Source organism: Diabrotica virgifera, chromosome 6 (assembly GCF_917563875.1).
Source record: "Diabrotica virgifera virgifera chromosome 6, PGI_DIABVI_V3a".
NCBI lineage: Eukaryota > Metazoa > Arthropoda > Insecta > Coleoptera > Chrysomelidae > Diabrotica > Diabrotica virgifera.
This window is the reverse complement of record NC_065448.1, coordinates 226,391,749-226,404,508: the sequence shown is the minus strand read 5'-3', so window position 1 is coordinate 226,404,508 and position 12,760 is coordinate 226,391,749. Positions and strand designations below refer to the sequence as shown.

At 33.1% G+C, this 12,760-nt stretch overlaps 1 protein-coding gene across 4 annotated transcripts in view; it reads left to right on the top strand.

Moving 5' to 3' along the window:
- The window catches only part of LOC126886755 (A disintegrin and metalloproteinase with thrombospondin motifs 7), a 285,039-nt gene extending 272,607 nt beyond the window's left edge, over window positions 1-12,432 (top strand). For all 4 annotated transcript variants that reach the window (XM_050653778.1, XM_050653777.1, XM_050653775.1 and 1 more), the window contains exons 13-14: window positions 6,565-6,906; window positions 12,252-12,432. In XM_050653778.1, coding sequence (XP_050509735.1) covers window positions 6,565-6,906; window positions 12,252-12,392 — 483 coding nt within the window. In that variant the 3' untranslated portion in view covers window positions 12,393-12,432. The remainder of the gene's footprint in view (window positions 1-6,564; window positions 6,907-12,251) is intronic.
- The last annotated feature ends 328 nt before the right edge of the window (window positions 12,433-12,760 follow it).

Sequence of the window (12,760 nt, the reverse complement as noted above, 5' to 3'; positions counted from 1 at the left end):
AGGGGGTGGACTTTTGATCGCCTATTTTAACTCTGACAGTACGGTTGTGGAGGTAGGAGTGTACAATTTTGGTAAATTGCAATGGTAGCCCGATGTCCAGAAGTTTCCGAACAAGCCCGTCGTGCCAGACCTGGTCGAAAGCCTTCTGCACATCCAGAAATGTGGCTATGGCGATTGAACCATCGTTGATGGTTTGAGTAACTTTGGTAGTGAAATCTATTAATGCATGTTTAGTAGATTTACCTGACTGGAATCCATATTGGAATTTTGGTATGATATTGTGGTTTTCGAGAAAGTTATTGAGCCTCTCTTTTAGGATTAGCTCAAGAACTTTACCCAGAGTATTGATTAATGAAATTGGTCTATAGGATTCCACGTCGGTTGGGGGTTTGCCTTTTTTCAAAAGCATGATGGTGTTGGCCACTTTCCAAGGAGTAGGAAAGTGGCTGTTTTTGAGACATGCATTGAATATTTTAGTTAGAAGAGGAATGATGCTCTCTGGAAGTTTTTTGAGGCACCTTCGGTTGATGCCATCAGGTCCGGGAGCGCTGTTTTTGCCGATTTGGCAAAAGCTCTCCGTTTCCCTGTCGGTGAGGGGGTCCATGATAGGATCATAGACTGGAATGTAGTGGTTGAGAGTAACATTTACTATGTATTCTGTGTTGAATTTAAATATGCGATCAAAGTTCGGTTCAGATTAATAATAGATTCATAACTATTTATAGTGAAATAGAAAAAGACAAGAAAGCACAGCCAGGAGTAGAGATGAGAATATCAGAGAAAGGTCTATTAGTTAGAGAGAGAAGCGAGAACATAAGAAGGATATGTAATTCAGACGACATAAATACATGGATAACCAAATAGAAACAGGAATGAAGCGAACACATGAGCAGAATCGTAGAAGATAGGATTCTAAGAATAGCACTAGACAAATCACTAAATTATTGAAGAGGAGAAGAACAGGAAGGCAAAGGAAGAGATGGATTGATAATTGAAATAATGCAGAATGGTAATATCGAAGAAGAAACAGGAGTTAGGAGCCTATTTATAATAAGGAATAAGAAGAAGAACACTAAAAACTGTTTTCAATGTACGTCCAGTAAGTTGCCTTTATATCGTGTTTGTGGTTTTCCTATTGAGGTAACTACTATTATATAGAAAATTTATTGCAAACTAGCTGAAAATGCGAACATTATCATAACGAAAACTTTGTTTATTTACGTATTTTAATTCATAATATGGAAAATTTCCTATTATGAAAAGTTGCTCAGAATTAAAAATTATGTTTTAATGTGCAATTATATCATTCTATGTAATTTAAATGTTGTGAATTATAAAGGTATCTACTTCGAAATTCATATTTTTTATGTACCTCGTATAAAATTAATTAAATTTTATATGTGATGGTTGCATCATAAATCTTAGACCATGAACACCTTTTTATGAAGAATAACTTTTCTCCATCGAATTAAAAATAAAAGAGTTACAAATGAAAATGTTGTTGGTATCCATCATTTGAGAAAAATCTTCAAATAATTTTTCCATTAGAAGGATTTAATTATTGCACATATGTATAAGACCATAATTTTTTATTCCACACAACATTTCATATATTCGGTTCGTTAAACTCAGACACAACGGGCTAGTGATTTTAGTCAGTAATTTTGCCAATTCGACAAAAAATGATTACTAATTAGTTAATAATTACTAAATAATTAGTAATTTTGGCAATTTTGGCAAAATTCGCAAAAACAAAAAAAAATACCTAGTAAAATCACTAGCCAGTTGTGTCGAGTTTATCGAACCGACTATATTTTAATTTCATAGCAAATGGAATGGTCCATTTATTATAAAGGGGCGGCCGTATATTCGTATAAACCTTTTTAAAGCTGTTAATAAATTATTGCTTTTAAAATATACTCAAATTGTATTTTTGAACATTTTATTTATTTTATATAATAATTAAATTCATTATCAAATGTCATTGATGTTTTATTAATACTTAATTTAAAATTTCGTTTGACATTCACGAAGTATCAAACTCAAATGTAAATAACCTATGCTTTGCTTAACAAATCGAGATTAAAAAACTAGCCTACTTAATAGCAACGATTTCAGCTGGACGTGTAGTGTGTCGGCAGAAAATAAAACGATTGTGACGTCACATTTTAGATTTTGAGGTCGATTATCTCGAAGACGGTTAGAAATATCGAAATGCCGTTTACAAATTTGGATTCAGAAGAAAAAATACATACGAATGCATCGATAAATCTGATCAGAGTATTGCAGGAGCGGCAACGCAATAACACACACACCTTTGCGAATTTATAAACGAAATGTTTTCGTTGACAATTTTCATTTCATAACAAATGGAACAGTCGGTTTATCATTAGGTAGTCCCATTAAAGGGGAGGCCGTATACTCGTATAAACCTTTTTAAAGTTAATAAATTATTGCTTTCAAAATATACTCAAATTGTATTTTTGAACATTTTATTTATTTTATATAATAATTAAATTCATTATCAAATGTCATTGATGTTTTATTAATACTTAATTTAAAATTTAGTTTGACATTCACGAAGTGTCAAACTCAAATGTAAATAACCTATGCTTTGCTTAACAAATCGAGATTAAAAAACTAGCCTACTTAATAGCAACGATTTCAGCTGGACGTGTAGTGTGTCGGCAGAAAATAAAACGATTTTGACGTCACATTTTAGATTTTGAGGTCGAGTATCTCGAAGACGGTTAGAAATATCGAAATGGCGTTTTCAAATTTGGATTCAGAAGAAAAAAATACATACGAATGCATCGATAAATCTGATCTGAGTATTGCAGGAGCGGCAACGCAATAACACACACACCTTTGCGAATTTATAAACGAAATGTTTTCGTTGACAATTTTCATTTCATAACAAATGGAACAGTCCGTTTATCATTAGGTAGTCCCATTAAAGGGGAGGCCGTATACTCGTATAAACCTTTTTAAAGTTAATAAATTATTGCTTTCAAAATATACTCAAATTGTATTTTTGAACATTTTATTTATTTTATATAATAATTAAATTCATTATCAAATGTCATTGATGTTTTATTAATACTTAATTTAAAATTTAGTTTGACATTCACGAAGTGTCAAACTCAAATGTAAATAACCTATGCTTTGCTTAACAAATCGAGATTAAAAAACTAGCCTACTTAATAGCAACGATTTCAGCTGGACGTGTAGTGTGTCGGCAGAAAATAAAACGATTGTGACGTCACATTTTAGATTTTGAGGTCGATTATCTCGAAGACAGTTAGAAATATCGAAATGCCGTTTTCAGATTTGGATTCAGAAGAAAAAAATACATACGAATGCATCGATAAATCTGATCTGAGGATTGCAGGAGCGGCAACGCAATAACACACACACCTTTGCGAATTTATAAACGAAATGTTTTCGTTGACAATTTTCATTTCATAACAAATGGAGCAGTCCGTTTATCATTAGGTAGTCCCATTAAAGGGGAGGCCGTATACTCGTATAAACCTTTTTAAAGTTAATAAATTATTGCTTTCAAAATATACTCAAATTGTGTTTTTGAACATCTTATTTATTTTATATAATAATTAAATTCACTATCAAATGTCATTGATATTTTATTACATAATACTCAATTTAAAATTTAGTTTGACGTTCACGAAATGCCAAACTCAAATGTAAATAACCTATGCTTTGCTTACCAAATTCAGATTAAAAAAACTAGCCTACTTACTATAAACGATTTCAGCTGACGTTTAGTGTGTCGGCGAAAAATAAAAGGATTGTGACGTCACATTTTAGACTTTGAGGTCGATTATCTCGACGGTTAGAGATATCGAAATGCCGTTTTCAGATTTGGATTCAGAAGACAAAACTACATAAGAATCCATCGATAAATCTACTCTATGTATTGCAGGAGCGGCGACGCAATAACACCTTGTTCGCAGTCCTTGCGAATTTATAAACGAAAAGTTTTCGTTGCAAATGTTGTTCGGAAGCTATTTCCTTGTGGCATTTTTATAATCAACTATCTTTTTTTGGGAAGTAAGCCACAATTTTACCAAAAAAAAATGATTTTATTAACGTTTCGAAGCCCAAATCGGGTTTCGTTGTCAAAATAATAAAATCATTTTTTTGGTAAAATTGTGGCTTATTTCCCATTAAAAAATAGTTGATTCGTTGAAAATGTATTAGTATGTATTATGATTTCCACTTAGTGCAGTCACTGAAGGTGGATATGAGCTATTACCTCCAATTTCGTTCAACCTCCATCGATTTGCAATAAAATTGGTAAGTGGTTAGAGGATATCTCAAGGAACAAAGGTGGCATGGTGCCAACTTGCGCTTTTACCCTGGGGGTGGATGCCACCCCTCCTCGGGGGTGAAAATTATTTTATTAAAAATAACCCCACAATTCGATAGAGGGACAAATTATAAGCAAAATTTGTTATATAAAGTTACTAAAATAAATCAAAACTTTTTGAGTTATTAAAGATCAAAGATTTTAATTTTTCGTGAGGAAAATGCATGTTTTTAACCGATTTTTCATAAATAACTTAAAAACTATAAGTTTTTACAAAAAAGTTATTATTATCAAAATTGAGGCTACTAAAAAATCAAATAAACTCCTTATTAGAAAAACCTTTCTATGTTAACTAAAAGTAAGTTATTGGTAATTGAATGTATATTTCTTTCGTCGAGTACCCAAATCTAAGTATCCAAGCTTAAATACCGGCAAAATGATGCATTTTATAACATAAACTTATTAAACATTTGTTAAAGTTCATAGAATATCTATCAAACAAGCCCTCGAACAAGTTGATAGCATTAAAATTTATGCAACGAAAATGTTTCAAAATGTATCTTTTAAAAAATTTTCCAAAAAATGTTAGTGTTTTTTTTGTAAATAACTGCGTTAATTTTTAAGATGTCAGGTTTACGTACAAACTAATTAATATCTGATTTCAAGAGCTATTAAAAATATCGAAATTAGTCTTTTAAACCTCTCACTTTTTTAACAATAAAAGGTTAAATGGCCCCGGTAACATGGTTCTCGCAGCAAAATTAAAATTTTAAACGTTTCTATCTCGGTCATTTTTTACTCTACGGAAATAATAAAACGGGTAAAGTATTTGGAACAGAAAAAACTAAAATTTAAATATATATCGTTTTTTACGTATATTGAGTACTTTTGGAGTTATTATCAAAAGAAAATGAAAAGTAGGATAATTTTAAAAATTCTGATTTTTTAAAATTGTATCTTTTTTTCAAAAATATGCATTCTAAACCGGTGAAAATTGTTAAAATCATTAACTATGTTAACCTAAAGAAATTCTTGTCAGGATTACTACAAATTTTAATTTTTGTGGGAATGGCGTATGTTTTATTTTTCACTTTTTCCTAAAAAAATCGAAAGGGTTCACTTATTTTCATCATAACTTGCTTAATTTTGATGCTATTAACTTCTACTGGAGCTCATTTGATAGGTATTGTCGAAGCGAAGATCGGTGGAATGTGCGCATTTTATCAATGAAATTCGATATTTTTAAGATATTCCAGAAGCCGCTATAGATAAAATGTTTTAACGACCTATTAATCATTCATAATTACTCAACGGATATTAGTACAGTTAAAATAATTAAGACGATAACCGGACAACATTGATTTAATGAGTAAAATTTAGTTTTTTTTTATTTTAATGACAAAAAAGCAAGCCCATTAGCAGAACCCAATTAAAAATTATTTTGCACATCATATTTGAAACATTATTTGGTTGAAAAATCTCATTTTTGTTGTCAAAAAAAAATATATTAATTTGTTTGGACTAAATTAACGTTGTGCTTATCTTAAAAAGGATATGTTAGTATCCACATTCGCACAGTGTTGCCAAACTGAATTTTGTTATTTTGGGTGTAAATTTTTTCCACGGATCTCCGATGGTACTATACTCCGAAGTACTTTGACAAGTGTTTAACAAGTATATTCTATAAAATGCATCGTTTTCCCGTTATGTAAGCTTGACTACTTAGATTTGAGTACTCGTCGAAAAAAATATACATTCAATTACCCATAACTCACATTGAAATAACATTAGTTGAGTTCTTTAAGTGGGGAGTGTATTAAATTTTTTATAATCTTTAATTTTGCTAATAATAGTTTTTTTACAAAACCTTATCGATTTTGAGTAATACATGAAAAACAGCTTTAAAACATGCATTTTTTAAGAAAAAATAAAATTTTCATATTTTATAACTCAACAAGAATTGATTTATGTTAATAACTTTATATAACAAATTTTGCTTAGAAGTTGCCCCTCTATCGATTTCTGGTAATTTTTTTGTTAAAAAAAATTTTACCCGCGAGAAGGGGTGGCATCCACCCCCAGGGTAAACGCGCAAGTTAGCATCATGTCACCTTTGTTCCTTGAAGTATCTTCTAACTACTCACCAATTTTCATGAAAATCGATGGAAGTCAACGAAATCGGAGATGAAAACCTTCAGTGACTCCACTAACTTGCTAATTCAACATTTTTCCAGATCTACTACAGAGGAAACACTTTCAATCCAGGAGTTGAATACAAATACTCGATCTGGAAACAAGTGAAACCCATTGAAGTAAAATACTCGTGGATTCTCGGTGAGTGGTCCCAGTGCTCTGTAACCTGCGGTGGTGGTACACAGCAACGAGAACCTCTTTGCCAAGAGTTGGTGCTAGAAAGAATGTCATCTGAAATAGAACGACCAAATATGGTGGACGAATATTACTGTGAACCACAAGATAAGCCCGATATGCAGATGAGGGCTTGTAACGAAGACAACTGTCCATCTAGATGGTGGTTCGGGCCTTGGCAAGCCTGCAGTGCGTCGTGTATGGGGAAGGTAAGTACAAGAATGCTTTGAAGAGTTCTTGGTCCGATAGTTTTTTTTAAGTCTCCTAGAGAGGTCTGCAAACTGCCTAGTAGTCAATAAGCGTTTTGTTCTGACAATGAAGCTGATGACATGTGTATAGTATTATTCCAAAGAATAATCTCTTTTTAAAGTTATCTAAACCTAGTTTAAACATTGTTTGTGTGAATTTATAAACATTTGCTTTAATATAAACTGAAGTAGGTATAAGTGAAGTGGATATGTCGGTTGATAGTAGACATTTTAGCCTACAGACTTCATTGGCATCGTACACGTTTAGTGCTCAACTATAAGCTAAGCGATTTGGATACATTGACTCTTTTTCACTATTACAAGAGTAACAGGTCTCCTGAGAATTATGCAGGTTTTAGTCAACTTAGAGCTCAGTGCAAAATTTTATCAAAAAATTGTTATGCTAATTATGTACATTCAACTGAGATTTCGATCCAAGCTAATCCAAAAAATTTTTGGAAATTTGTAAACAGTAAGAAAGAAAATAATAGTATGCCTGTCTCAATGTCACTCAACAATACACTAGCCTCTAATGGCAACGATATTGCAAATTTATTTGCTAGCCATTTCTCTTCAGTTTTTAGTAATAAAACTCTTAAGCATAATGACAATTTAATACAGGTACCCCGTCAAAATATCCCCGTCAAAAAAGCTCCGACAAAATAGCCCCGACATAATATCCCGCACACAAAATAGCTCCGACAAAATAGCCTGCAGACAAAATAGCCGCGGAATAATAGCCCGCCGACAAAATAGCCTCGACAAAATAGCCCCGACAAAAAAGCTCCCTTCAGAATTCATCATGAAATAATTCCTTAAAAATACATTTTTTCGGAAATGGTAATTATCCTCTGTTCAGATGTTTATCTAAACCACATTCAATAAAAATGGTCTTTTCAGAGAACTCGAGACCTGTCTTCCCTGCCTCTTGGAAGTTTGAACATTTAAGTAAAGCAAAAATCAATGTTTATTTATGATATAAACATTTTTTTCTGTTTTCGGGCAACAGTAAAATGCATTTTAAATTAAATAAATTAAATACATTCTTCCTTTTCGTCACAAACAATTTAAATTAAAAAAAGTTTTTGGACACCTTGTATAAATAATTATGTAATTGTTTATAAGAGGCTGTTTTGCCCGGGGCTATTTTAGCCGGGGCTGTTTTGGCCGGGGCTATTTTGTGTGCGATCTATTTTGTCAGGGCTATTTTGTTGGCGGGCTATTTTGTCGAGGCTATTTTGTGTTCGGGCTATTTTGACGGGGCTTTTTTGACGCGGCTTTTTTGACGCGGCTGTTTTGACCGGGCTATTTTGACAATTTAATACAGTCTAAGGTCTGTGTATCTTCCTATATTATACCAATTTCAAAAATATACGAAAAACTTTCAACTCTTAATGTCAATAAGGGACCTGGGCCAGATGGTATTTCTCCCATTTTTCTTAAACGATTCTCTTTTATTCTGTCTCGGCCGCTTTATCTTATTTTTAATAAATCCCTTCAGTTGTGGGAATTTCATGACTTTTCCTGGAAACTATCCTATGTCACTCCAATTTACAAAGCAGGTAATAAAGCTGACATAACGAATTATCGTCCTATTTCTATTCTCGGCACAATTCCCAAGGTATTTGAGAGTATTGTTACTGATTACCTTAATTATGACTGCTCTTGGATACTAAATTCTCAACAGTTCGGATTTTCTTGTGGTAAATCAGCAGAACTTAGTTTGTTGCTTTATGTTGATACCTTGTCTGAAGCTTTGGAGAGGGGGTTGCAGATTGATTCAGTATATACTGACTTCTCCAAGGCTTTTGATAGGGTGAACCATGATCTTTTGTTACATAAGCTCAAATTATATGGCATAGAAGGTTCTGTGTTGAAGTGGTTGGGCAGTTACCTAACAAATAGAACACAACAGGTTAGGGTTAATCATCATTACTCCAACACTTTTCTAGTAACCTCTGGTGTACCTCAGGGCTCTCATTTGGGTCCACTTTTGTTTAACCTTATTCTTATTCGCTGATGATCTTAAATGTTATCAAATCATTAATAATCAAGATGATGCAATATCATTGCAATCAGATTTAGATAATTTAGCCAACTGGTGTCTTGATAATGGGATGGATTTGAATGTCAACAAGTGTCACATTATCCGGTTTTGTCGGAATCATCATTTATCAGTATTTAATTATATCATAAATGATCAATTTTTGGATACGGTAGACTCAATTAAAGATTTAGGTGTTGTTCTTGATTCCTCTCTGAGCTTTAACCATCACATCAACAATATTACTCAAAGATCCATGAAAATGCTTGGCTTTGTTAAAAGGACAACTCTTGATTTCACGAACGTGTTCGCTATTAAAATGCTCTATTGTTCTTTAGTCAGGACGCACCTTGACTACTGTTCTCCAGTTTGGTCCCCACATTATTTACACCTCAAGAACAAACTTGATAGTGTTCAACATAATTTTCTTAGATATATTGGGTTCAAAAAACACATCAATTATAATTATACAGATATGGAACGATTTTTGAATATCTCTTCTCTGGATGTCCGTAGGAAGCGTAAAGATCTTACAGTATTGTTTAATATTATCAATGGCATATATTACTGCCCTGAACTCCTTGCTAAAATATTGTTGTTTGTTCCACCACGATCAACAACACAAATTCAAACCTTTCATATTTCTTTTCATAGATATAATTACTCATATTTTACTTTTGTTCCTAGAACACTAAGACTTGCTAACTCCCTAGGTGACCTTTTACTTTTTGGTAACTCTGTTGATGTTTTTAAGAACCATTTAACCAAATTAAATATTTAGCAATGTCATAACCTTGTTATTTGTTAGTAATTAATGTTTTGTAATTATTTTACTTTGTCATGTCTTTTTAAATGTTTTGTACTCTCTCATTTTATTCTTATATATTCAACACTGTAATTATCAATATCTTATTAATGTATTACCGAATTGGGCTTGCCCGTATCCGCTGTGAGCTCGTACGTAGAGGGGATATTTACAAATTCTCGAGCGCCAGTAGTGGCAAGTCTGTAAACGTTTACCGGAAATTTGACATAAATGTCAAAGTGATTAATGTAAAATTAAAATTAAAAACATTAATTATAAAAAATATTAGTTGGTCAAAGCTGTGGTATATATTTTTACCTTAAATATACTTACGTTTTAAATACTGAATTTAAGTTTTTTTAATGTTCCGTAATATGTAATTATAATTTAATCTAAAAATCTTAGCGCCATCTACACGATAATTGTGAAAGTATCCGAAGTAAGAAATTCATATTTTATCAATAGAACGTCAAAATGATTAGCAAAATCTTAAAAAAATCGATTACAATTTAATTAATTTTTTGCGTTGTAAATGTTAAGCGATAACAATTAAATAATAAATTTAAAAATTACCGGTGAAAGATAATTCCAGTAATCCGCTAGGAGCGCCACCAGCGAAGCTCAGAGAGTAAAAAAATAAAAATATTGACACTAAAACGATGTATAGCTCCTCTGATGGATTCTAAAGGTATATCATGCTGACTTATTTCGTTATTGACATAGTAGGGAGCATCAAAAATAGGTCGCAGTATTTGTTGGAACTTCTGCAAGATAAATATGTTGGAGTGAGTAGCAGTTCCATATAGCTGGATGCCGTAGGTCCACACAGGTTTCAAGATTGTTTTGATCTTTTTAACCAGTCTTGGTACTTGTTCAGACTAGTTTGCAGGTTCCTAGAGAATGATTTTGGAAGAGTGTCGGACGCCAAAATGGCTGTATCATCAGCAAATCTCGCAACAGTGGCAACTCGTGTTGATGGCACGTCTGCAGTATACATGTAGGTACATAATCCGTTCAAACATGCTACTTTTTGAAACTCCTGTATTGGTCTGACAGTAAATGAGCTTCCTCTCTTCTTCTTGTGCCACTCCTATCGGAGATTGGAAATCATCAAGTCCTGACCTTGTTTACAGCTGACCTAAAAAGTCCATTAGTGGTGCAGCCAAACCACTCTCTCAAATTCCGCAACCATGACATTCTTCTAAGGCCTGGATTCCGTTTTCCTTCTATTTTTCCTTGCATTATATTTTGAAGTAATGCATATTTATGTCCTCTCATCAGGTGACCCAGATATTTGAGTTTTCTTCGGTTTATCGTTAACAAAATTTCTGGGTATTTTCCTATCCTTCATAAATGAGCGTATTTCACCAAATTATGTCCACTTTTTCAGGTTTTAAAAGCACTGAGCTCTAATGCAATATTTTAAGATGAAATTTCTCAGCCTGTTCCACATTTGTCGTAACACTAGTTGTTACAAGAAAGTTATGCGTGACGTCCAAGGTAATGCCTTGGATGTTGTCAAGCAGTCCGAGTGACGACCGGAGCTATCTTGAGTCATAACAAGATGTCTGAAAGCCAGAACTTGGACCGCTAAAAACCAAAAAGGAACCCTGCGAACCAACAGAGAAGATACAGCAGAAACATGGAGATTAGATTGCCGGGAGCTGTATTATAGCCGTGAACAAGCTATACAGCCTGTTCACCAAACTCCTAAAGAAATGAAAAAATAACCTAATATACTCGAAAATTAAATAAGATTGGCGATCAGTAAACTCAAGTATAACAAAGCACCAGGTCCCAGGTCCCGACATGATAACAGCAGGAATGCAAACAGAATTTACCAAAGATAGAGGTACTCGAGAACACCTTAAGAACATAAGACAAATAATAGAAAAATATAGAGAACTCAATATCCCAGAATACATGTGTTTTATAGATTATCCCAAAGCATTCGACAGGGTCGACAAGCTATTTTATTGTGGCATCTCAATGCAATTTACTAATAAGGCCCCATTTTCCTATTTATCTAGACAAGAATATGACATTAAACGCTCTAGATAGGTATTTTTTTTTAATTGTTGTGTCACGAAACAATCATTTTTCTTGCTTACAAAAATCTAAGTTAATAATGCGAGTACCAAACTTCATTATTCTATGATAAAAGTCGTATATAAAGCTAAGATACGGGAGATCTTTCAAAATTTTCTTTTATTAAGTCAAGTTTAATTTTCAAATTTTGCCCCCTTAATTTATCCTGCCGAAAAATAGCCCTGTCTAGCGGGCTTCAATTATCTGTTAACATGATCGAAAGGATTTCGACCTCTAGGTCTAGGTTATGTAATAGAGCTCTGTAACAGAAACACATTCTACAACGAACTGCCATCTATATTTTAATGAACGTTTAACACATGTATCTTTTATTGTAAATATTTTTATTGATCGACTTTCTGGTTGCAGGGAAAGAAACCCATGAAACGCCGAAGTGTTGTGTGTGTTGATGGTACAGAGATGGCGCTGCCGGACAAATTCTGCGACAAAAGAAACAAGCCATTTGAATACAAACCCTGTACATCTATACCAGTTTGTGAAGATATCTAACTTACTTTTTTTTTTTATTAATAAAGTACTTAATACGTTTTTTAGTCTATTCTTTCAACTTTTATTTATTTTTCCTCGTGTTAGATAACTCTCTTATTTATATGTTTTATTATTTAGTGGCAGTGCCGGATTTACCACTAGGCCGACTAGGCCGCGGCCTAGGGCCGCAAGCAAAAGGGGGCCGCAGCGTTTTTAAAAAAACTTTTTCGGTGAAAAAAATGTGTAAAAAAAGCCGTGTCCGAATATGGATACGGCTTTGCACTCTACTATGCATGATGACATCTAATGCATCTGGAGAAAGATCATTCAGCGTGTTGAAAAGAATCAAAAATTGACGAAGATTCTAGATTGGTTAGTTTTGTTTCAAA